The 25,982-nt window shown below is 50.5% G+C and overlaps 1 protein-coding gene across 1 annotated transcript in view; it reads right to left on the reverse strand.

The window, feature by feature from the left end:
• SLX9 (SLX9 ribosome biogenesis factor) overlaps window positions 1-16,346 on the reverse strand; it is a 34,834-nt gene extending 18,488 nt beyond the window's left edge. Inside the window, exons 1-2 of the mRNA XM_070403664.1 lie at window positions 16,179-16,346; window positions 3,052-3,160 (exon numbers count right to left, since the gene is read on the reverse strand). Coding sequence (XP_070259765.1) covers window positions 3,052-3,160; window positions 16,179-16,316 — 247 coding nt within the window. The 5' untranslated portion in view covers window positions 16,317-16,346. The remainder of the gene's footprint in view (window positions 1-3,051; window positions 3,161-16,178) is intronic.
• Window positions 16,347-25,982: the final 9,636 nt, after the last annotated feature.

Genomic DNA, 25,982 nt, shown 5'->3' on the forward strand with positions numbered 1-25,982 from the left:
ATGGGAGTACCGCTGGGATGACCCCAGCCACCACCAGCCCAGCTCTCCCTGGAGATGACCCCCAGTAGTGGGCATGACTGAAGGCCAGTAGGACTTCCAGGCAGGCCCACAAAGCACACTGCCCAGCAGATGCCACGCTCATTTGATGCATGAGGAATTAACGGTCCTGGGAAGCCACACAGATGCCCCCAAATCCAACAGCCAACAAAGCAGAGCACCGGGACCTCAGCTTGGCTCCTTTGACTGCAAGCTAAAGCTTTGTCCCCTCCACTCCCTCCAAACTGCTCGGGGATACCGGCTGTAGCACAGATGGCTTCTCCTTCGGAGTGTATGCACCACCAACAGGCAGGGCAGCATGCCAACCTGGACCAAGAAGGCAGAGCCCGTTCTATGGACAGAAAGCAAACTTGGCCCCACAACCAAGGAGAGAAAGGTCGCAGAGGTGACAGGCAGGAGGGGCGAGAATAGCAGCCACAGGGAACTGTCAGGAAACAGCACTGTCAGCTCTCTAGGGAAATAACTTCCTCAGCAATTTTTAAAATCCTAGAAGAGTTTTTTGTATTAAATGGCAAACAGCTAACCTCTATAACAGGTAAAGCACTCATCCAAGGTTAAGAAAGGTGATCAGCACTGCCCCAAATACACAGACGAGCCGTAAGAGAATTGGTGAACATACAAAACCCTTGATCGAATTGGTCACCAAAGAAATTTCTGGCCGAAACCGGTTTGGCTCAGTGGATAGAGCGTTGGCCTGGGGACTGAAGGGTCCCAGGTTCGATTCCGGTCAAGGGAATGTACCTGGGTTGCCGGCACATCCCCAGTGGGGGGTGTGCAGGAGGCAGCTGATTGATGTTTCTCTCTCATCGATGTTTCTGACTCTCTATCCCTCTCCCTTCCTCTCTGTAAAAAATCAATAAAATATATTTGAAAAAAAAAAAAAAAAAGAAATTTCTGAACAGGGAGGCAGGGGCAGGCTGGAGAGGGTCAATGAGGGGAAAAAAGGGACATATGTAATACTTTCAACAATAAATAATTATTTTTTTAAAAAGGAAAGAAACTTCTGAAAAACGAGGACTGCTAGGAATCCCCTCTCGGAGGAAACTTTGTCATTGTGAAGGTGAGGGAAGGTCACAGCCTAGATCAGGGGTGGGCAAACTTTTTGACTCGAGGGCCACAATGGGTTCTTAAACTGGACCGGAGGGCCGGAACAAAAGCATGGATGGAGTGTTTGTGTGAACTAATATAAATTCAAAGTAAACATCATTACATAAAAGGGTACGGTCTTTTTTTTTTTTAGTTTTATTCATTTCAAACGGGCCGGATCCGGCCCTCGGGCCGTAGTTTGCCCACGGCTGGTCTAGATGGAGCCTCACAAACACCTTCCTCATTCATTCCCCCATGATTTACCTTCCCACAGTTTGTGGCCTGCAAGGCTATAAACATACTGTTTGTTGCTAAGATGCTATAGAAGCCAAGTTCTCACCACCCCTTTGAGTTTCTCATCACACCCGTTTCTCCTGGGTGAAGTGCACTGCACACATTAATAAACTGCTTTCCCTTGATCTGTCCTTAGTGAATCTAATTTGCAGGATCCCTAGGAGGGGAGAGGGAAAGTGTTTGCTCCCTGCAGTTTCAATGCACAAAGAATGGCAAGGAGAAGCACGTGTATCTCCCCGGTGACATGAAAAAATCCAGAGCAATGATGCAAACAACATAACCCCACAGAAGATGCTTGATATAAGCCATACCTGTGAAATAATCACATCTTACAACTCTGAGCTGTTTGCAAACGACAGACGGAAACCTGGCAAATGATACTAAAAACCTGGATGCTGCTGAATCCTCCAACAAGAAATAATTAAGAAAAATCTGTACATCAATTCACTAGAGAGCCCCAGGAACACAAAGACTCTTAAAGCAGTAAGACAAAAAGGACAGCTACTTACAACTTTAAAGATGAGAACGTACAGTCAATTAAACCAATGGAAATCGCCGTGCAGGTAAAGTACAGTAGGATTACAGAGGCTGAGGCAAACAGCCCTGCCCCGGAGGCCTGAGTGCTCTTAACAAGGTTACATGCCTCTCTTATTCACATGCTTGGCTGCATATGTGCAGCTCACACCTACGCAGCAGTAAGGTTTCTCTCCAGGCACGGTGGTGGTGCACCCACCAGGCCTTGGGAGCTCACTCCACCTCCAGGGCAGTGTGACGGGGAGCAGAGCTGCTCTCCTCCTCCAGGCAAAGAGCTCTGGCCAAGAACTGGGCTGGGTCAGAGAAACACGGTAAAGACACCAGGGGAAGGCAACCAGCAAAATCCAAAATGGGGGAAGTGCAGTCAGAAAAATGCCCTCCCCACATCATAAAAACAGGAGGGAAAAGGTTGGGAGGGGGCACTTGTTTGCACCCTGATTTTTACAAACAATTTGATGAGGCGATCAAAAAGGTGTGAGCACTGTGTGTATCTTTGATAAGAAATTACTGCTAATTTGTTTAGATAACAGCACTGTAGGTATGCTATTTAAGAAAGAGCCCTTAGAAATAGATACTAAAGAATTCATAAGGGAACCCGTTTACTTCAAAATAATGCAGTATGTGTGTGTTGAAGGTGGGTGCTAGGCACAGGGAATTTCTTTATACCATTCTTTCTATTATAGTATATTTTAAATTTTTCCATTAGTAAAAACCTTTTTAAAATATAGTTAGCCCTAGCCAGTTTGGCTCAGTGGATAGAGCATCGGCCTGCGGACCAAAGGGTCCCGGGTTCGATTCCCGTCAAGGGTGTGTGTACCTTGGTTGCAGGCTCCTCCCTGGCCCAGGCCCTGGTCAGGCTCATGCAGGAGGCAACCAATCGATGTGTTTCTCTCACATCGATGTTTCTTTCTGTCTTCCCCTCTCTCTTCCACTCTCCCTAAAAATCAATGGAAAAATAACCTCAAGTGAGGATTAAAAAAACAACAACAAAAAGTAGTTAACTGAAATTTGCTCTTGCCTACGCATCTGAACAACTCAAAGCCAGCCAGGCAGTGGAACATGCAAACCCTAACCTCTCACCTCTCCTGACGGAAGCAACACTCCTTGTGTCCAAGTCCAGCTTCTGCACCAAGGCACTGGGGTCTATCTTGGTCCTGGCAAAGATGTCCGTGTTCACAAAAGCCCACTCCTAAGAAGGAAAGAAAGAAGACCAGGTAAGACTTGCGCCATGGCTTTGTGGTGAAATGCAAGGCCCGTCACACGGCAGGGAGACCCCTGGGTGAGAGCCTCCAGATGCACAAGACTGGCTACCACGGAGGAGGACCTGGAGAAACCAGCCTCGCTCCCCAGCGAGGAGGCCTCAGGACCCTTGGGAGCTCAGACTCCAGAGCGCTACGGCAGCACCTCCCTGCCCGCCTCAGATCACCAGGTGGGGCGTGCTCCTGGCTGAAGAACCATCTTGGACCAGATTCAGGATCTCCTTCCAAACCTCACACCTTCTTACTTGTACAGCCCTCTCCTGTGTCACATCCCTTCCTGCACCTCACACTGTCTCTCCTAGGTCTGTTTCTGACCTGCATTCATCCCTACATCAAAGTTTTAAAACCCTCCACGTTACTCTGCCCATCACACCGTGCTCACCCAGCACCCACTCCCCATGCCCACCTGGCTCATTCCAGGGCCAATCTCCAGGACAGGGGCCTCGGGAGGGACCTCAGCATCCACTCCCGGGGAGTCATACACCAAAGGACAGAATGGGGATGATGCAGAAACTTGTCTAAGTGCCAAGAAGGTGTCAGGCTGAGTGCGCCCACCTAGCACCTGACAAAGAAGCTCTGGCTGGCTCTTTGGGACTTCTCAGGAGCAGGAAACAAGAGACCTCAGAGAACCCAACGGGGGAACAGTGCTGGAGCATGGGGGACACAGGGCGGGCGAAGAAGGCCATAACAGCTGACACCTCCCAGCAAAGGGGAGCCCAGGTCACATACATAAATCTGTACACACTGATGCTCAACTTCTCTCTACTCTGTCACATGGACATTTTCTGCACTGGTAATTTATGTCTCATAACTTCACATTTTGGAGCTTAATATAAAAGGTACTGATGACACATTAAGTGTTTTCCACAAATAACCATGTCATTATGTGACTAGACATCAGAATTGTTTGTCTATTCCATGTTAAAGTTCAATGACCATACCCCCCTGCCCCCAACCCCATCCCATCTTCCAAGAAGGTGAGGGCAGAAAACCAGGACTTCCTTCCCCTGCCCCCCTTATTAATACAAGGTCTATGTACTGCTTTTATTGCGAGTCTTATTCTCTTTTCTCCTATTTGGTTCCTTCATGCCTTTCATATTTCAGGCACACCTATCTTGTAGTCTCTAACAATTCCATTTTCTGACTTCACAGCAGTCTGATTTTGATGCTCACACTGTCTGCTGACTCTCACTTCTGGTGGGTTGTTTCCTTATGATGTCAGCTGCAGTCTGAGTCTGGCAGGATTTTATCTGCTGAGGGAATCCCAGCTGACCTGGCCAACACAGGGCAGAGTGAGGGTGTGGCAGACCATCTCCCCAAAAACCATTTAACTGGAGAAAAGTTTAAGTCTCATTAAGAACAGAAAGAATTTACGGCATATCAGAAACTACCAAAGAAGCTTTATCCCTTCCCCCAGCTCCCAGTCCATGACTATGGTTTCACCGGGGTCAGGGGAGAGGGGAGGGGAGGCAGGCTGCCAGCAAGTTCTCCCCACCCCACCCCACCCCACCTTCCAAGAAGGTGAGGGCAGAAAACCAGGACTTCCTCCCCTTTTCCCCCAACCCCTCTTGTTGGGCAGACACTCCACCCTTGGCAGAGCAGGGAAGGTCTAGAACACGCATGTCAAACTCAAAGGCTAACACGGGCCAAATAAACAAGGCTTAAGTTTATGTGGGCTGCAAAAAAAAACAAAAGCCTCAATTTTCATAAAAGATTTATTTCGATAGAGACATGATAAATACAAAGGGCTGAAATAAACGAGTAATTGTTAACATAAAATAGAACATTTTAATAAAAATTAATATTTTTTCCTTGAACATTAACTTACCAGACACTACATAACTGCACAAATTAATAAGGGTAATGCAAATAAACCTATTTTTCTTGTTCTCTGAAAGCAAAATATTTCCTGTTGCACACACCAAACAAATCAGTACAAGACTAACGACGTGGCCATCGGCTGCTAAAATATTCGCTGCTAGTATTAGTGGAGAGAAATGGTGCGCCTGCACGTAAGGCACATAATGAATGCAAGACGCTTATAGTAATCAGTCATTAGCGAACTTTGTAATTTGTTATTAATAATTATGTATAACAGGATACTATAAAAATTAAGTTATGAAATTTTTATTAAAACGTTTCTTACATACCATTATATTGGCTGGGCCGCAAAAATATTCGTTGTGGGCCACATGCGGCCCATGGGCCACAAGTTTGACATGCTTGATCTACAATACTGGGTCCTGACCCAGCTCTGCAGGGTGGAGCTACTTACAAGCCAAGGAGATTAAGGGCCACCCTCCAGCTGCACTCGTGGAGGGGCTGTCACCAGGGAGAAGCTGCATTGTCCCTGCCCCCTTCTCTAGTGTGGGCACAGAGGTCCTACCGAGAGGGTCAGCCTCCAAGGAGGGGACTGACTATCAGGACAGAATGAGAAGCCCATGCCTAAGGGTGTTGTGGACATGAGAACCATGCCAGGTCCCCGGATAGTCAAGGCCAGTGGGAGCACAGAAGCCTTGTTATCAGTACACCAGAATGACCAAAGGCCGCTCTGGGCATGTGCCTAAACGGAATGTTCAAGGACTCTGAGCCTGGGAATCCTAATCAGACCAAGATGCCATGATGGGTGTAAGGACACATGGTACACTGTGCCCTTCAGTAGCCAATATGATTGATGGAACTATTGGCACGAAGCCTTCTTTGTCTAAATGGCATAAAAGTAGATTACTGACCAGTCTAGTTGGCTGAGGCAGGAGTGAGAAGAAGTCTGTTGGAGTATGGAGAGAGCAGCTAGGATGGAGTGTGTGAAGAATTCTGCTAGAGAGAGCAGCTGAGCAGAAGAGACAGGAGAAGCTGCTGAGCCAGAGAGCTCAGGTACCACTATGATGTTAGACAGTGAGTCTAGGAGGCAGCGTGCAGCAGCTCAGATAATAGCTGTGGGTACAGAGACTGATGCTGCTTTATGGGAAAGATATATGTTCACCAGCCAGTGTCCGGCTGCATGCCTGTATGGACTTTGCAGTGAGGACTGTTATCTTTTTTTTTTTTTTAATATTTTAATGATTTTTTACAGAGAGGAAGGGAGAGGGATAGAGAGTTAGAAACATCGATGAGAGGGAAACATCGATCAGCCACCTCCTGCACACTCCCCACTGGGGATGTGCCCGCAACCAAGGTACATGCCCTTGACCAGAATCGAACCCAGGACCCCTCAATCCGCAGGCCGACGCGCTATCCGCTGAGCCAAACCGGGTAGGGCCGTGAGGTCCAGCCCCAGGCAGAGGGGCTCAGACCCAACACCTGTGACTAGTGAGCAGAGGATAAAGGAGGAACTTGGACTAAGTTCCCAACAGTTAGTATAGTGGGCAGGGTTTGAGAAGAACCAACCCTGGCATAGTTGGATAGGAGAATTTAGAAGAATACATGGACTCATAGCTCATGTATTCAACTCAGAGCACCGTGCCCTAGCAGTGGGTCCAAGGGATCTGTGCAGGCTGTGCGGCTCATAGTGCCACAATACTGGCAGCAACCAGCTACACGTCAGAGCAAGCAGAGTGTAACAGAGAGAACACCACAAAGACAGCCAAGAGCCCTCCTGGGATCAGAGTCAACCCTGGGGTCCAGGCTGCACCCCCTCAGTAGCAATCTACTGCGAGCCCTTCCCCATCACAACCACCTCTGGATGGGCACGATGGAAAGCATGCCCCAAGCAAACACAATGCAGGGTGGAAGGCCCTGAGCACAAGGGCTTAGGTACAGCTCTGAGCTAGCACTGGCTGAACGTCACCTGCTCTACACCAAGAGCACCCCCAGGAGTGCATCCATGGCAGTCTACAGGCCAAGGGCTCTAGGCCATGATGGTTCAGGACCGATCAGAGGGAAACTCAAAGCTGCTAGTCCCTGACTGAAGGTGTCAAAAATGTAAACTCCCAAAGGTAATAGCAGCCTACGGGCCCCACGCACATCCAGTGGAGATGGGCCAAAACCTAATGGGACCAAAAGGGCTTTCACACAATCTGACTAGTAAGTGATTTATGCTGATCCAGGCAGCCAGGCAAAAAGATTAAAACAATATATATATATTTCCATCCTATATAATAAAAGAGAAACATGTAAATTGACCGTCTCTCCGGTCATCAGCCAATCAGGAGTGAGTACGCAAATTAACCCGACAAAGATGGTGGGTTAATTTGCATATACAGGTGCTGGGTGGAGAGCAGAGTGGGAGAGCCAGCAGCTTGAAGGACTTGGCAGAGTGGGAGGCCATGGGATGGAGACAGAGCAGGAAGGGAAAACCAAGAGCGCGGGGAGCACCAGGAATTCTGGGAATGGTAGTTCTGGTGGTAGCCCCTGAACCGGAAGTGGAACCCCAGAGCACAGGGAGCACCAGGAATGCTGGAAATCGTAGTTCTGGTGGCAGACGGATCACCGAGACCAGTGATGGCGAACCTATGACACTCATTTTTTTGGTTGATTTTTCTTTGTTAAATGGCATATAAATATATAAAATAAATATCAAAAATATAAGTCTTTGTCTTACTATGGTTGCAAATATCAAAAAATTTCTATATGTGACACGGCACCGGTTAAGTTAGGTTTTTTCAAAATGCTGACACGCCGAGCTCAAAAGGTTCGCCATCACTGTCCTAGACACTAGAGCAGCAATTCTCAACCTGTGGGTCGCCAACCTGTGGGTCCCGACCCCTTTGGGGGTCGAATGACCCTTTCACAGGGGTCACCTAAGACCATCGGAAAACACATATATAATTACATATTGTTTTTGTGATTAATCACTATGCTTTAATTATGTTCAATTTGTAACAATGAAAATACATCCTGCATATCAGATATTTACATTACGATTCATAACAGTAGCAAAATTACAGTTATGAAGTAGCAACGAAAATAATTTTATGGTTGGGTCACAACATGAGGAACTGTACTAAAGGGTCGCGGCATTAGGAAGGTTGAGAACCACTGTACTAGAACAAAGCGAGCCTGGAGCAAGTTACTGTTGCTGTGGGAGATGGAGGGAAAACAAAGGTGAGAGACATAAGGAAAAATTAAAGGGAAGATATCCTAAAACTTCCAGGAAATCTCCACCAATGAAGCAAAGGGAAAAAAAAGCCTCTATTATTCTGTGAGCAACAAACCAAACTGAGTTGGGTCTCAGAAAATTCGCTCATATGATTGCAAAGACAGAGAGAAACTCCCGCCCTGGAGAGGGTTCCCCTGAGAGCTCCCAGATTGGAGGGTGCAGGTCGGGCTGAGGGACTCCCACACCCCCCAGTGCACGAATGTCGTGCACCAGGCCTCTAGAGTGTGTGTGAGTGTGTGTGTGTGTGTGTGTGTGTGTGTGTGTAGAGAGAGAGAGAGAGAGAAACAGAGAGAGAAAGAGAGAGAGAGACAGACAGAGAGAGAGAGATCCGAGGCTGCACACCAGAGGGAGAGTAGAATAGACTACACATAATTAGTTCAGAGCTAGGCCAATACAAACATCAACCCTCTGGGTGCTACAATGCACTTCCCAAACATCCTGTTTTCCACAACAAAGTCTGACACATGCAGAGAAAAGTGTGATCCAGGTAGTGGCAGCTGCAGTGAGGGGCCACATGTTGGACTTAAGACTTCAAAGCAGCCATTGCAAATAAGGCCACAGAACTGAAAGAGACCGTGCCTACAGAACTACAGGAGAGTACAATGACATCTCATCAAACAGACTATCAGGAAGAGAGAGAAACTATTAAAACATAAAATAAAATCCTGGAGTCAAAAAGTAGTGATCAAAATGAATAATTTCACTCAAGAGATTCAAAAGTAGATTTGAGCTGGCAGAGGAAAGGATCAGCAAATTTAAGGAAAGATTGATAGGGATGATGCCATCTGAAGAAAAGAGAGGAAAAGAACAGAGCATGACAGAAAAATCAATAGAAATAAATTTATAGAATAGGCTTGCAGAAGTGAAAACAAAGGCAAACCTGACTGAAATGGAGTGACCGGGCCAGGAGGGGAGAGCCAGCCAGTACCCACCTGACATCAATTACAGGAAAATAGTCAATTACAGACTCCAACAGAAGAATCCTCCACAGGAAGGAATCACCAATTACAGGCCCAACAAGAAACGCTGTACACGCTGAACACGGCATCTCCTACATCAGGGGTGGGGAACCTTTTTTCTGCCAAGGGTCATTTGGATATTTATAACATCAAAATTATCAACTTAAACTGACTCCCCAGCATCTCAGCCCATGAGAAACGTCACCTCCCTGAACTCCCCCTTTTCTCTCATGGCCTTTCGTTCAAAACAACCCTTCTAGCTTTCTCCTTTTTCTCCATAAAATAACTCTTCCACTTTGTTAGACTTGCCTGCAATTCTTTGCTGTTCCCAAATTAAATGATTTTTGCCAGTAAGATAACTTTTATATTTAAGGGCAATGTGGAAAAATGAATGGCTTCTTAGAGTACCTTTAAGCATGCCAACATAAGTAATGGAAGTTCCAGATGAAGAGACAGAGAGGGAGATAAAATATTCATAGAAACAATGGTGTAAAACTTGCCAAATTTGATGGAAAACACTAATCTACACATCCAAGAAGCTCAATAAACTCCAAATGGATAACAAACTCCAGACAGAATAAACACAAAGAGATCTACATCAAAAAGCTTGACAGGAGACTCTCATGTATATCTAGGATTGAGAACAACTCTTCTCTTAACAAATTCTTATATTTTTGTTTGTGTTAAAAAAAAAAAAAGAGAGAGAGAGAGATCTACATCAAAGCACATTACAGTCAAAACACTAACCTTGAAAGCAGTAAAACAAACAAAAACAGAAGAAGATGATTCATCACAATGGAATGCACCCCTATATGATTAACAGCCGACTCCTCATCAGGAACAATAGGTTAGGAGACAGTGGTATGGCATAGGCAAAGCGTTCAAACTATCTTTCCAGAATGAAAGTAAAACAAATACAGTCCCAAATAAATCAATGCTGAGAGAATGCATTGTTCACAGACTTGCCTTCTAAGAAATACTAAGGATGATTTTTATAATGAAAGCAAATGATACCAAACAGTTCAAATCCACAAAAACAAAACAGGGAGTCTAGAAAAGGTAAACACGTAGCTAATTATAAAAGAATAATCATAACTTCAGGCTGGGCTGTCACATATAGAGGAGTGGGCACAAGTAGGTTAAACTGCCAGGCATCATAAGTAAGGATGCAAAATAAAATCAAGAAGACAAATAATACAAATAAATAATACAACAATTAACAAATAAGTAATACAAGAATAACTGTGTTCCCTGTATTCACAACTGTAAGCCTACTTTTGTCCACCCCTGTAGAGATACAATTTGCATAACAATATAGTAGGACAAGGGGTGACAGGGAATGGAGCTGTACAGATTCTATCTTTTACTGGAATTAAGACGTAAATACTGAAATATATCGAGGGCCCTACAACAACCCCTAAAGGATAACCGTTGTCAAAGAGTCTCTCCATGACCAAACACTGCTCAAGCTCCCCTGCGATTTCCTCAACCTTTCATAACAGCAAAAGCACAAGCAACAAAAGAAAACAGGATAAATTAGACCTCATCAAAATTAAAACCTTTGTGCTTCCAAGGACAATATCAAGAAAGTAAAAAGACAATTCACAAAATTTGAAAAAATATTTGCAAACCATACATAACTGATGGCTTGCCACCCAGAATATATAAAGAACTGTTAAAACTCAACAAAAAGAAAAACACAATTTTAAAATGGGCAAAGGGCCGAAACCGGTTTGGCTCAGTGGATAGAGCGTTGGCCTGCGGACTGAAAGGTCCCGGGTTCGATTCCGGTCAAGGGCATGTACCTGGGTTGTGGGCACATCCCCAGTAGGAGATGTGCAGGAGGCAGCTGATCGATGTATCTCTCTCATCGATGTTTCTAACTCTCTATTTCTCTCCCTTCCTCTCTGTAAAAAAGCAATAATAAAAATATATTTAAAATAAATAAATAAATAAATAAATAAATAAATAAAAATGGGCAAAGGACATGAACACACATTTCTCTAAAGATATACAAATAACCAACAAGCTCATGAAAAGATACTAAACATCAAATGCAAATCAATGAAATACCACGTCACACCCACTAGGATGACTATAATTAAAAAAAGACAATAACAAGAGTTGGTGAGGATGTGGAAGAATTGGAACCCTCATGTATTGCTGGTGGGAATGTAAAACGGTACAGTCACTGTGGGAAATAGTCAAGCAATTCTTTTAAAAGTAAAACTCAGCATTCTGTACCACCCAGCAATTCCAATCCATAAATCCACTGAAAGCTCTGCACAGGAATGTTCACAGCATTATTCCCAATAGCCAACATTTAGAAACAACCTAAGTATCCATCAACTTATGAATGGACAAACAAAATGTGGTGGGTATGGTACACTACACCCATACAATGGAATGTTTTTCAGCCATTAAAAAAAAAAGACAAAGAAATGAATGCTAAAAAATAATACTATGAGGAACCTCAAAAATATGCTAAGTGAAAGGACCCAGATATAAAAGGCCACATATTGTATACTAGAGGCCCGGTGCACGAAATTCATGCACTCAGGGGGGGGGGTCCCTCAGCCCAGCCTGCGCCCTCTTGCAATCTGGGACCCCTTGGGGGATGACCACCTGCCGGCTTAGGCCCGAAACCCCCAGGGATCAGGCCTAAGCTGGCAGTCAGACATCCCTCTCGCAGTCCAGGGCTCTCGCACTCTGGGACCCCTCGCTCCTTACCACTCACCTACAGCGGAGGCAGGAGAGGCTCCTGCCACCACCACTGCACTCACCAGCCGTGAGCCCAGCTCCTGGCTGAGCAGCGCTCCCCCTGTGGGAGCGCACTGACCACCAGAGGGCAGCTCCTGCATTGAGCATCTGCCCCCTGGTGGTCAGTGCACATCATAGTGACCGGTCATTCTGCCGTTCAGTTTTGCATATTAGCCTTTTATTATATAGGATTCCATTTATATGACATGTGCAGAACAGGTAATCTATTGAGACAGAAAGTAGAAACGTGGTTGCCTCAATTATTGATAATAGGGATTGCTTTTTAGGGTGATGAAAATGTTCTGAAATTTGTAAAAATCACAACTCTGTGAATATACCAAAAAATACCCAATGAATAGTCCACTTTAAATGGGTAAATTTTATGACATGTTAATTATATATCAATAGTTTTTATAAAATCCAGAACACTGGTACCAGACCCTAGGTTCAAACATCAGCTCCTCCATCAACAGTTGAGTGTCCTTGTTAGTTTAAACACTCAGCTTTTTCATCTTCAAAACAAGGGTTAGGGAAGTGGGGAAGATATAGTGACTGGCACCTAAAGTGCTCAATAAACATGGCTGGTCTCAAAGTCTTGGTCCACCTGGTCTTGTCTCTTTCCCCCTGCCAGCCCCTTGGTTGCACACTAAATGTTTCCACAGCAGCCCAAGGGTTAGCCACTGATAAACAAAACGTAGTCTACCCATACCATAGAGGGTCATCCTGCCACAAAAGAATGACGCACTCATATACACAAGGTACAATCTGGATGAACATTGAAAACATGAGAAGTCCAAGAACCCAAACACAAAAACCACATCGATGACTCCATCCATGTGAAATGTTCACAGGAGACAGAAAGTAGATCAGTGGCTGCTCAGGGCTGAGTGGGAGGGGAGGGGTGACTGCTACATGTCAAAGGGTCTCTTTTCAGTCCCCTCCTCACTTTTTCATTAACTTTGGAAATTTCCTTCCTATTCCCAGCTCAGTAGGGACTTAAAAAAAAAGTTCTGCCATATTTGTGTGGCATTTATGTTGTGGTGGTGTTACTGGGAAGTGGCCTGGTCCTGAGCAGGTCTGCCTAGGGACAGCCTGTAGTGTGCGGGTTCTTAACTTCGTGCAGGAAAAGTTTCACAACACGAGTCCAGGTGAATTTCAGAAGACGTTTATTAAAGCTGGGGACAATGAAACAAAGGAAGGACTGGGGAACTGAGCCTAGGCTGGTCTGCTTTGGCTTACTAAGAAGTAAGAGAAAGGGGGCCATGGGGACAGGTTCAGGGGGTTTGCCTGAGATGAACTGCCACTGCCCATTGCCGCCCTGGTTGCAAGCCTTATGGGGTCCCTTAGAGTTAAGGATATGCACACCTGTGGGTAAAAAAACGGGGGGGGGGGGGGGGGGGCAGCACAGTTGTGTTCCTGAGAGGGAAAGCATGACACTGGGACCTTTGTTTTGAGGGGATTTTAAGACTGGGAATTTAGGGGAGGGTTTCAATAGAATATTCATCAGTTTTATGCTGATATACCAAAATGAGGTTTATTCTCTTAACTTCATCTGTCCTTAGGTATGGTTGGCATTAATGGCACTAACTGGATTTCTGTTACCTGTCTCCCTGAGAAAGGTGATTTAAGCTAGTTACCCTCTGCTTGGGGAGAAGTGCAAACCATCCTATCTACACTAATAAAAGAGAAACATGGTAATTGGCGTACGACCGCTACCCTTTTCATTGGCTAATCAGTGAGTATATGCAAATTAACTGTCAGCCAAGATGGCGGCGGGCAGCCAGGCAGCTGAGAACAGGATGCTTGGTTGCCCCAGCGATAGAGAAAACCAAGGTTCCCACCTGCAGCTGCGGGGCTCTGAGCTCCTGAAGCAACAGCTCCAAAAGATACAATGTTTCAAGTAGAAGCTAAAAGATGGCGGTTAATCTGCAAACTCAGGCTCCAAGCGGTAGAGCGAAGCCAAACAGCCCTGAAGCCGCAGAGCAGAGAGGCCTCACTGCCCGGGGATCAGCGGAGCCGAGAGGCCTCCCGGCCCCTGGATCAGCGGAGCCGAGAGGTCTCCCAGCCCGGGGATCAGCGGAGCCTCGAGGCCTCCCGCCCCCGATATCAGCGGAGCCGAGAGGCCTCCCGGCTGCAGAATCAGTGGAGCCGAGAGGCCTCCTGGCCCGGGGATCAGCGGAGCCGAGAGGCCTCCCAGCCCGGGGATCAGCGGAGCCGAGAGGCCTCCCGGTCACCTGGATCAGCGGAGCCGAGAGGCCTCCCGGTCGCCTGGATCAGCGGAGCCGAGAGGCCTCCAGGCCGCCTGGATCAGCGGAGCCGAGAGGCCTCCCTGCCCGGATATCAGCGGAGCCGAGAGGCCTCCCACCCGGGGATCAGCGGAGCCACAAGGCCTCCCGGTCGCCTGGATCAGCGGAGCCGAGAGGCCTCCGGGCCGCCTGGATCAGAGGAGCCGAGAGGCCTCCCGGCCACCTGGATCAGTGGAGCCGAGAAGCCTCCCAGCCCCGGGATCAGCGGAGCCTGATGGAAGCCCTGTGTGTTTATGCACCCTGTGGGTGCAGAGGTCCTGTCCTAGGCAGAGGCCTATGGCGAAATTTTCGACTCTGAGAAGCAGCCTATGGGGTGGAAGGCAGCTCCTCTGACCTCAGTGCTGGAGAAGACGATTAAGCAGAAAACTAAAGAAACCGATTTTACATCATTTCCCAGGTGGAGAACAGTTGGCATGTAAGCCCCTGACCAGTGCCCAGCCTCTCCTCTGTCAGTCTATCTCACTCTTAAGTACCATGTTCTTTGTTCTGTCTTAACTGCAACTCATTTTTAAACTAGATTGCTTTTAAAAGAAGACTAAATAAAGTTTCCCTTAAGTTATTTAGGTGGTGCTGGGGCTGCTGGGGGCCTGATAGAAGACACAAACACGCAACAGGTGGCCTGTACCCAGCAGCTCCAAGGCCGGCCACCTTGGTGCTGGGGCTGCTGGGGGTATCAGAGACACAAACTGGCAGGCCTGGCACCCAGCAGACCCGAGGCCTTTGTGGCAGCACTAAGGAGCAGCAAGCCAAGTGGTAGGAAGCAGCAAGCAGCTGGGCAGTAACAAGGGAGGGGTCCCGGACTGCAAGAGGGCACATGCTGGGCTAAGGGACCGCCCACCCATCCCCAGTGCACGAATTTCGTGCACCGGGCCTCTAGTCCTATATAATAAAAGGTTAATATGCAAATCGACCGAATGGGGGAACGACCAATCGCTATGACGCACACTGACCATCAGGGGGCAGACGCTCAACGCAGGAGCTGCCCCCTGGTGGTCAATGCACTCCCACAGTGGGAGTGCTGCTCAGCCAGAAGCCAGGCTCAGACAGAAGCCAGGCTCAGCCAGAAGCCAGCAGCACTAAGGATGTTCAACTGCTGGCGTAGGCTGGCTCCCTGTGGGGCGCGGGCCCAGCCATCAGTTAGCCATCCCAAGGACTCCCGGACTGATGCAGGCCAGGCTGAGGGGACCCCCCGCCCCCAAGTGCACGATTTTCGTGCACTTGGGCCTCTAGTCCCATATAATAAAAGCCTAATATGCAAATTGTCCCCTGGAGGGGGAATTGAGAGGGAGTTGACCAGGTGGTAGGCTGGGCTGGCCAGCCAACTGCAGGAAGGGAGGTGGCAGCAGGCAGCTGCTGGGGTCCCTACCTGTGCACAAATTTCGTACACTGGGCCTCTAGTTTATTCATAAGTGTGTCCTGGTTGAGGGAAGACAGAATTTACTAGATAGCTGAAACTGCTTGGCACCTTGACTTTCTAGATGGCTGCAAAGTGCTGTCTAACTGTCTCCGTTTCTCTGTTCCACTTGCCCTGGCTTACTGGCCTGTCTCAGTGGGAGGTGCCTGGTTCTCGCACACCTCAAGGCTGGGGCAAGTCAACCCTACCAGCCACGTGGGAAGAGCCTGGAGGCCCCCACACCTCGCCAACGGAGGTCACACAGCAAACATCGCGAGGGCAGTCCCCGGTCGCAGGAGACCGGCCTGGGGAACCACAGGGCCGAAGCCAGCACGGGACCCCCAAAGCTGCACAGTGTGGCGCCCCAAACAACCCCCGCAGACCCTACCCCCACCCCAACCGCCCAGGGCCGCCTCCTGGCTCCCAGTTTACCTTTCTCCCGACTCCGCCAGCCGAGGTCTGCGGAGGCGCCCCATCCTGGACCGGAGGCGCGAGGCCGGGCGCAGACTCCGCCGAGAGCCTCACGGCAGCCTGGTGCACGCGGGCCCGCAGCCCCCTCACTTTCCCCATGTCTCTGGGCGAGACCCACAGTGGACCGGAAGCCGCGGGGCGCACGAGACGGAGCCTGCAGGAAGATGCCCGGGCGGAAACTGGAGCTCAGGCAGCTGGGTTCCGATATCCTCCCTGCAGCGGCTGCTCAGTCTCTCGGAAGGGGCGGGGCCGCTGGGGGCGGGGCCGGGGAGGGGCGGGGCCTTGTGTCCTAGTCCCGCCCGGTCCCCGCCCCCGGGAACGCCCCGCCTCCCAGGCGGATGCGGTCTAATTGCTGGAATCCAGGCAGCCTCATTGTGATTTGGGGATGATGAATATGGAGCTGGATGGAGCAAGCTTGTTGAAAACACTCGAGTGTGTTCACCGCACGGCACTTGTGCCTTTCATACAGTCTCTGAGGGAGAAAAAGAATCAGAGGACTGGGTGGGGCCCGCATATTATGAGAAGTGGTGACCTGTCTACAAGGGGAGATCTGAGACTGAATGGATATGGTTGAATCTAAGAGGAGCCCCAATAACCCTTGCCTGAGCGAGACCATTTGTTTTATTAACTGTGACTGAACCTTTACTTCGTATCCATCTTTTTTTTTTTACAGCATTTCATTTACTCCTCAAAACAATTCCTGGAAATGGGGTGTAACTCGTCTGTTTAAACTGGAAACTACATGGTAGACTAACTTGTTGCAACACACACAAGTCACGTGCTAGGAAACTCCTCCACCAGGCCCTGAGTGAGCCCTGCAGTTCACTTTCAGTCTCCTGTGCATCCAGCCCTGAGGGGGAACAAGCTGGTGTGGGGGTGACTTTCATCCTCAAAGAACCCCTTGTTCTGTTAGGTACACACAGGAGTCCAGGTTCAGCCAGGAGAGAGGACACACCTCCCCCTCCCCACACAAGGGAGGCCTTGGGTGCCAGCACACAGGATTCCACCCTGTTTAAGAGCCCAGCCGAAACTCAATACAGAAAATGGGCTTTGGAGAGAAATAGTCGGCCCCAAAAAGGATGAAAAGGTGCTTGCCCTGGTGTGTGGTCCCCCCACTGCAGGCAAGTCAATGCTCTGTTTTAGTTGTTACAGGTCTGTTCAGGGTGTGCAGGACCTGACCTGTGCAGTTCTAGAAGGTCCAACATGGATGGGGACGTTTGGAGATGACGAAGGCCCCTGGGTACAGCAGGCTGAACATACAGGAGCAAAGTCACAGCGTGGATCCAAGCTGAGGCCAGAGAGAAGTGTCCCTGGAAGAACTTGAGAAGCCAGCGCCTGGGTGGGCCATCCCGCTCCTCTGTGAGAGTCCCTGGCTGTCAGTGCTTTTCCAGGCTCCAGGGCACCTTCCCAGCACCTCCCAGGCCAGGGGGTTGAAAGGAGAGCCCAGCCTTCTTTGGCTGAACCTCCAGCTGGGCCGAGAGCTAGACTGGAGGAACCTCTGGGAAGTGAGAGCTTTGGCCCAGCCAGTGGGCTTTCTGGAGTGTGGAGAAGGCCATGCCCACCCCAAGTCGGGTCCCCACCAATCCCATGGAACCTCTGACTTCTTTAAGGGGGTGTCATCAGACGTGAAAGAGGCCTAGTTCCAACCAGTTATCCAAAGAAACATCTTGAGTCCCCAGCTGCGCCATGATAGAACAAGAATGCAGAGGTCATTTCTGCTCATGAAAGTCACGCAGGGGTGAGCTACGGGCATAGCACCCAGACTCAGAGACAAAGCCCAGCGGCATCGAGGACTGTCCTCTTGGCACCCCTCGCAGGGACACTAGGGGACACCCCAGAAGCAGCTCCATGGGCCCAGCATCGCTGACCTGACCTTTAACACACTCTGCATCCAACCAGCCTCATTTCCTGAGTTGTCCGAGGCAGGGAGACCCCAGCTTGGCTCCTGGCAGGTGACACGGTCCCCCGCCTGACCCAAGCAGTGATGTAGACACCTAAGCAGCTCCAGAGGCCTGCAGGCTGCTCAGTTTCAGGCTCTCTTTTTTGCTCCCTGTGCAACCCATGCTGTCTGGGTAAGAGGAAACGAATGTGAACTGCTCCAAAATGGATCTGTGAAAAACCCTGGGGCCCCTGATTTCCTGTCTTTCCTCTCATCTCTCTTGTGACCAGGGCACTCCATGCCAGAAGGGTACCCAGGCCATGATCTCCCTGGAAAGGAACCCCTGACTTTGGCCTCCACGGGAACCCCCCTCCCCCCCCCCCCCAACCCCCCTCAGCCATTCTGCCCTTCCAGGCGCTCAGCCCCATCTTGATCTGTCCAAGGCTTCAGTCTCCCAGCCTTGGTGGTCCCTTGTTCCAACGCCTGGCTGGGGCCTTGAGAGGTAATTCTTTTTTCTCTCTGATTCAATTTTTTATCGCCGGAGGGCGCTCACGGACCAAGGAAGGCACACTCTGCTATTCGGCAGAGGTGAGCAGACTCAAGGGTGCCGGAGGATCCCAGCTTTGGCGCGGGCGGGGGGGGGGGGGGGGGGGGGGGGGGGGAGCTTCTCTCCCTTACCATGGCCCTCCAGTCCCCGCAGGACGCGGACCACGCAGGAGCCATAGAAAGAGCTCCCGGCACTGGGGCCTGGGGTCCTTCCCAGTAAGGATGGTTTCCGGACCGTGCAGTGCAAACACGCCCGCCACGCATCATCGTCCTCTGGGTCCTGGGACTCTGCGCCAGCGCTTCCCTGTGAAGCGCCAGGGCCTGCGAGGGGCGTCCCAAGCCCCCAGGCTAAGCTTAGAGCAGAGACACCTGACCTGCGAACTGCGAGCCGCAGCGGAGTTGCTTCTCCCAGCAGCACCAGTGACAGTGCTGGGACCTGAAGCTCAGGGCCGCCGCATCCCAGCCTTGCCGGACCCTGGTCCAATGCTTAACCACAGGTGCCGTGTGCTCAGTGTCAGGCCACCTTCCTGGTCTGGTCATGGGGGCTGGCCACCAGCGTCCTGGGTGCAGTGCCCAGCCCAGCCAGGTCAACCTGGCTCCAAATGAACCTTCCTCCACCCGGGGCAACGGTTTTATCAGCTGCCTCCTGAAAGTGTGGGACCCTGGACAGATGTGCCTCTCAGTCCCACTGCCCGAAGGAGGCACCCTGGCCTCCGGGACCCGGTGTGCTGGGCTGCTGGTCGCCACTGCCCTCTTGACCTACAGCCTTTGACTTTGGTTTAGGGACGCCTGGGGTTTTAAATGATCTGTTCGGTCTCTAAGAAACAGTTCATTGTCTGAGCATCTCCCTAACTGGGCGAATTTCAGGGAATCGCCACCCCATTGGCTCCTGGGGCAGCAAGGTGGGTGCCCAACCTGTGCACCTCTACCCACAGAGCCTGGGACCTGGAGCTCCAGGGCGGGCTGCATCCCAGGAATACAACAGGAAGTTAGATGTAAACAATTACAATTCCCAGTCTGTGGAAGTCCAGCATTTGGAACCTCCTGGGGTAAAATACTGTGCCGGATTCTGACTTGGACTCACCGTGGGATCATTGGGGTGATTCAGGGAAGTGGGTGGGGTAAGAGGAAGAGGCCTGGGAGGAGGTTGCCCAAGCCACGATTTCGACAAGTGGTAGCTCTGCAGCCACCGGAGTAAGGCGTGGCCCTCGTGGCTTGTCCCCTCGTTGCCCTCGAGAAGCGAGGAGCGGCCCCAAAGCCTCCCCCTCCCCCCCCATCCTTCAGCTGCATTTGTTTCCTCTCCTTCCAACCCTCTCCTAGCTCCTTACAGGCAGGCATGTGGGGCTTGGGTCCCCTTGGTTTTGTCCTGTGTCTGATTAACTTGTTTTTATAATAACATCTTTTTCTAATTATAAAACAAATATGTGGTCTTCTTAGACAATTTGGAAAAGCTAGGACCCTATTTTATTTTTAAAATATATTTTTATTGATTTTAGAGAGGAATGGGGAGGGAGAGAGAGATAGAAACATCAATGATGAGAGAGAATCATTGATTGGCTGCCTCCTGCACACCCCCTATTGGGAATCAAGCCCGCAACCCAGGCATGCGCCCTTGATCGGAATTGAACCTGGAACCCTCCAGTCCTCAGACAGGTGCTCTATCCACTGAGCCAAACTGACTAGGGTGGATCCTATTTTAAATGCTAAAACCGCCCTAACTGATTTGGCTCAGTGGATAGAGCATCAGCCTGCAGACTGAAGGGTCCCAGGTTTGATTCCAGTCAAGGACATGTACCTCGGTTGTGGACACATCCCCAGTAGGGGATGTGCAGGAGGCAGCTGATCGATGTTTCTAACTCTCTATCCCTCTCCCTTCCTTTCTGTAAAAAATCAATAAAATATATTTTTTTTAAATGCTAAAACCCCTTTGCTCCTGTTGCTCAGAGATGGCAGCGGGGCGTATGGGTGGGCAGTGCCTAGGGACCAGCCCCCCCCCCCCCCCCCCAGTATCTGTGCTTTCTCTCCCTGGGTCAGGCAGCCTGTTTAACGTGGAATTTTCATTATTGCTAAACTGTGGAAAGATTAGGTCTTCCTAGTGACCACCCAGCACACCGCCCACAGTCTCAGCTCTCTCTGCCCAGCCTGACCTCCCATGCGTGGGTGACCTTCAGCGGGTCATTTCCTGCATGGATGAGGTCACACCCAGATAAAGACAAATGCGCCTTCTCCCGCTGAGCTTCCACTTGACCTCTGCTGAGTCAGCATCAGGGTGAAATCCACTCTCTCCTCCCCCTCTGCCCGGCTTGATCCCTGCTGGGCTGACCCCAAGCACTTGATCTTGACCCCCGTCCCCTGCCATGTTTTCCTGTCCGTTGAGAGCCTCACATACCTCATCTCAGCATCCTGAGAGGCAGGCCCCTCACCCCCATTTTAGGTAGAAAAAGACACCTTTCCGTAGCTGTCCAATGGGTGCCCAATGGGTGCCCAGAACTTCAGTCCAGGCTCCCCAGAGCCCAGCCACACGGGCCACCACTGCTCACATGCCCAGCTCCTCTGTGTGCCAGAAACAAGAGGGCCCATGGGCTCCATGCTGAGAAAGAAAACATGAGGGAGAAGAAGATAGAAGAGAGCCCCCACCCCCACCCCAGTCAGAGGTGGAGCACTTCACCCCCAGGAGGGAAGAGGCCCTGCCCGGCCCCCATGTCTGCAGGCGCTGGAGCAGCCACCCTCCAGGATTCTGTGGGAACAGGGGCCTCATGAGGTGTTTCCGTCCACTCTGGGGAGGAGGAGGTGTCCTGGAAACTGGCAGGAGAGGGGAGGAGAGAAGGTTTAGAAGAGAGGGGAGAGGCCCTTGGGGTTCCCTTCAGTGTCCCGAGGTCTCTGTTCTGCTCCCTGCCTCTCATGTTCTCCTCTTGTACTATATGCAGGCCCAGTGGGGCCCGAGACTCGGTGAGCTGGGCTGATGATCAGACCACCCAGAGTGTGTTTGTTAAACAGACATCAGGGCCAACCTGCCATCTGGATCCAGTGGGTTGAGCATGGACCAGTGGATCAGATCTGCATTTCTGACAAGAGCCCAGGCCCAGATTTCCAGTTTCACATGTGTAGCTCCCTGTCCCCTCACACTATCCTCACTCCCCAGAGAATCACGGTCTAGGGCAGGGTTCAATGTTCTACCACCCACAGGCTGGCCCTCCACCTTATTTGTAAATAAAGTTTTATTGGAGCACAGCTATGTTCATTCATTCGCAGGGGTCTGCGGCTGCTCTGGCGCCACAGCAGCAGAGCTGAGTAATTGTGGCAAGAGCCCTATGGCCAGGAAAACCAAAGTCATGTGCATTCCGCCCTTTCCAAGAAAAGTTTTCCCCTCTGCCCTAGTGGAGTCATCACAGCCAAGGTTTGCTGAGCGCTTTCTCTATGCCAGGTGGTGTGTGTGTGCTTATCTGCTCATAACCTCACCCACAGCGACGTGCTCATCGCTCCCATTGGCCGGTGAGAGGACTGAGTTCCAATGGGGCTGGGTATCACCATGCCCTTCACCTCTGCACAACTGATATGCCACGTGGGTGTCAGATGTCACCCAGGGGCCAGAAGAAGGAGCAGGTCCTTACAAGTCAGGGATACAGCAGGATAAGGGAAGCCGGGGAGACAGCATTTCAGGAGGGGAAATGGGGGCCGCAGGGAGGGCTTCAGAGCCCATGGTTGGGTGAAACAACACCGGTGTGCTCAGGGATGAGGCAGGTGATTAGATGTGGCTGAAGCAAAGGGTTCCCAGTAGTAGGGGGGTTGAAAGTGTGCTTTCTCTGTAGACCTTCCCAGGGATCCAGGTGGGGATTAATGCAAAAAAAAAAATTCCTCAGGCCCTAGCTGGTTTGGCTCAGTGGATAGAGTGTTGGCCTGTGGACTGAAGAATCCTGGGTTCGATTCCAGTCAAGGGCACGTGCCCAGGTTGCAGGCTCGATCCCCGTAGCGTGGTGCAGAGGCAGCTGATCAATGATTCTCTCTCATCATTGATGTTTCTATCTCTCTCTATCTCCCTCTCCCTTCCTCTCTAAAACACACTCACACACACACACACACACACACACTCTCTCTCTCTCTCTCTCTCTCTCTCTCTCTAGAAGCCCGGTGCACGAATTCGTGCATGGGTGGGATCTGGCTGACCTGCCCTGATTGGGGCTGATTGGGGCCGGGTGGGCCAGGGGGAGGGGCTTAGGGAGGTTGACCAGCCGGCCCCACCCCCAATCAGGGTGAGGGGGCTGATCGGGGCGCAGTGCACGTCAAAGCAATCAGTCATTCCAGTCCGTCCAGTTGGTCCGGTCACTTGGCTTTTATATATATAAAATATCAACCTGCCCCAAACCCACCTTCTCCTGGGGAGGGCAGAGGCAGGGCTCCCACCCCCCCTTTACCTCCTCACCCTGGGGAAGCCTTGGATGCCAGGCCTTGCTCTATCTCCTTCCTACTGCACGTTCTCAGTGCTCAGAGGTCAGGGTCATGAGCACTGTGTCGCCTGGACGAAATGGGGGAAAGAATTTGATTCCTATCTATGACATGCAGAGAACCCAATGCAGGAAAACTAAATTGTTCCCCCAGGTTCAAAAGTTAAAAGGTAGAAGCAGAAAATTCAATGAGAAGAAATTTCTCTATAAGTCCAGATATAGACACTCCCCTCAAAAAAAAAAAAAAAAAAAAAACATGCTGTGCTCTGCTGGTGTGGCTCAGTGATTGATCATTGACCTAAGAACCAGGAGGTCACAGTTCCATTCTTGGTCAGGACACATGCCTGGTGTGGGGCATGCAGGAGGCAGCCGATCAGTGATTCTCTCTTATCATTGATGTTTCTATCTCTCTCTCTCCCTCTCCCTTCCTCTCTGAAGTCAATAAAAGTATATTTTAAAAACACACATATTCTGTGATTTTATCAAAAGCTCCATGATCTCTGTGACCACGCCTCATTCTCCTTTTTATTATTTACTAGGGGCCCAGTGCATGAATTTGTGCAACTTGAAAGGAAGTTACTGTGGGCTGTGAGGCTGCAGTGGACACAGAGGCGGGTCTTGGTCCATCCTCTGAGCCCCTGCAGAGCCACTCCCACCGAGGCCCTGGTCCCCTGTCTGCTGGCAGCTCTACTCCTGCCACCGCTGCTCCCATGTGGAGCTATTGGGACCAGTGCCAGCAGCGAGTGCGAGTGGCAACTTCTGGCCCCAATTGCCCCTCAGGAGCAGGGAGATGTGGGGAAACCCTGAGGGGCCATTGGGGCTGGCAGCCACCGCTCCCACCCACTGATGGCATCAAGCGATCAGGGCTGGCGCTGGATGCCGCCAGCAGGTGCGAGCAGTGGCTCCGGCACTGGCAGCGGGTGCGAGCGGGGCAGGTGCCAGCAGCAGGTGTGAGCCCTGGGTGGGACCTCGGCCTGCGGGAGCAAAGAATTTTCAGTAACCACCAGAGGCTCACGCCGATGACAGTGACTAGAGCCCCGCCTTGGTCTGGCGCCTTGTTCACCTGCTCCACCATCCTGCCGCTGCCAAAGCCTGCCATGTTCCACATGTGTCCCCTGGTGGTCAGCGCACGTCATAGCGACCAGTTGTTGGGTTGTTGGATTGTTGGGTTATTTGGTGGTTCAGCCGTTGGGTCTATTTGCATATTAGGGCTTTATATATATAGATGTCTTTGCATTTCTTGGCATCTGCTATGTGCCAGGCCCTTTGCAGGACCCTTTCACCACATGTCCCCACACATGGTGGGGCAGGGGGAGTGGCTAGGGGAGCGTGAGGGGGAAGGGAAACGGAGGCCTAGAGAAGGAAAGGGACCCAGTGTCCTCAGGGTGCCACCAAGGGCCCAGCCCTTGGACCTTGAGTGCAAGCTCTGTCTCTAACCTCAGCCTCTACCTCCCTCAGCCAGGCCCCTGGGGCAAGAGGAGCTTAGAAAGCACCTGTGGAAACTGAGTCCCTTAATCCAGGGTCAGAAGGGACAAACCCATTTGACGAAGGCAGCCAGACGTTAAGCGGGCACCCATCCCCAAGGACGCCCTTCATGGCTCTGTTGTTCAGCCTTGGTGGAAACCACAGACTGGGAAAATGACAGGTTGGTGAGTTCCAGGACGGAGAGGAGTGACCTGAGCCTGGGTTAGAGTTCGGTGGCCCCTCTGACCTACCGGAGCCTCAGGCCAGCCTGGCCTTCACATTGAAGGGAAGAACTTGATTCAAGGGTGGGAAGGCATTCTGAGCTTCCTGTTCTGGTAGATGGGGATTAGCTCCTCATCCCCACCCATCCCCTTCCTCTCCGGGCAGCTGTGTGATGGTTTGGTTTGTTTTTTTAAAAAAAATATTTTTACTGACTTTTAGAGAGAGGAAGGAAAAGGGATAGAGAGATAGAAACATCAATGAGAGAGAAACATCGATCTGCTGCCTCCTGCACACCTCCTACTGGGGATTGAGCCTGCAACCCGGGCATGTGCCTTGACTGGGAATTGAACCATGACCTCCTGGTTCATAGGCTGACCCTTAACCATTGAGCCACACCGGCTGGGTAATGGTTTGGTTTTTAATCTGTGCCCATTGCTTTCCTTATTCTAACCATGTAACTATTGTGCATCACTGAGCAAGGTGGACATACTATAATTACATTTTCTTCCTTCTACAACTTTCTCGTTTCTTCCCAGAGTTAAATTTTTAGCCGGGCTCAGGGCATCCTCAATGATACCCTAATCTCTTTGCCCTGACAGATCTGTAATACACTTTCAGTGCGATTTCCGACATGGTCACGCCTGTCAGTAAATCTCTGCATTCTTATGAGGATTGAGGACCCCCTACTCAGGCCAAAGGCTAGCCCCCCACCCCACCCCAACTTTCCTGGCTGCTCTGACACCTTCCTTTGGGTGACTTAGAGAAGCAGGAATGCCACCTCTTCAGCTTGCTCCCACGGAGGGAGGAAGCCAGAAAGAGGAAGGCTAAGGAGAAGTCTGCTTAGTGGGGGTGGGGCCTGGGTGGGAGGTGGGCTGAGGTGTCCAGGCCAGCGTTCAGGACAGTAGGTGGCTGGAAACTCCCGGCCTCTGGCATCTCTCCTCTCCTTTCTAAGTCACCTGGCTGCCCCCTGTGTCTACATGGCCCAGATTACACTCAGGGATCTACTGGATTACTTACCGCCTGTTTCTGTGGATCTGTAGGGTTAGAGTGAGATAGAACTATTTGGAGCTCTTACCACAGGCCACACTGTTTCCTGCTCTGCACCCCCACCCCCAGGGAGGGTGCCTGCCTGCCCTGCTCCCCCACAGCTGTTTCTGGCAGCTCCTCCCACCCTCTGCCTCTGCAAAGTGGCAAAGGGTGCAACAGTTGAAC

Source organism: Myotis yumanensis, unplaced genomic scaffold (genome assembly GCF_028538775.1).
Source record: "Myotis yumanensis isolate MYYU_CA2020_CCGP unplaced genomic scaffold, mMyoYum1.0.hap1 SCAF_2, whole genome shotgun sequence".
In the NCBI taxonomy this organism is placed as follows: domain Eukaryota; kingdom Metazoa; phylum Chordata; class Mammalia; order Chiroptera; family Vespertilionidae; genus Myotis; species Myotis yumanensis.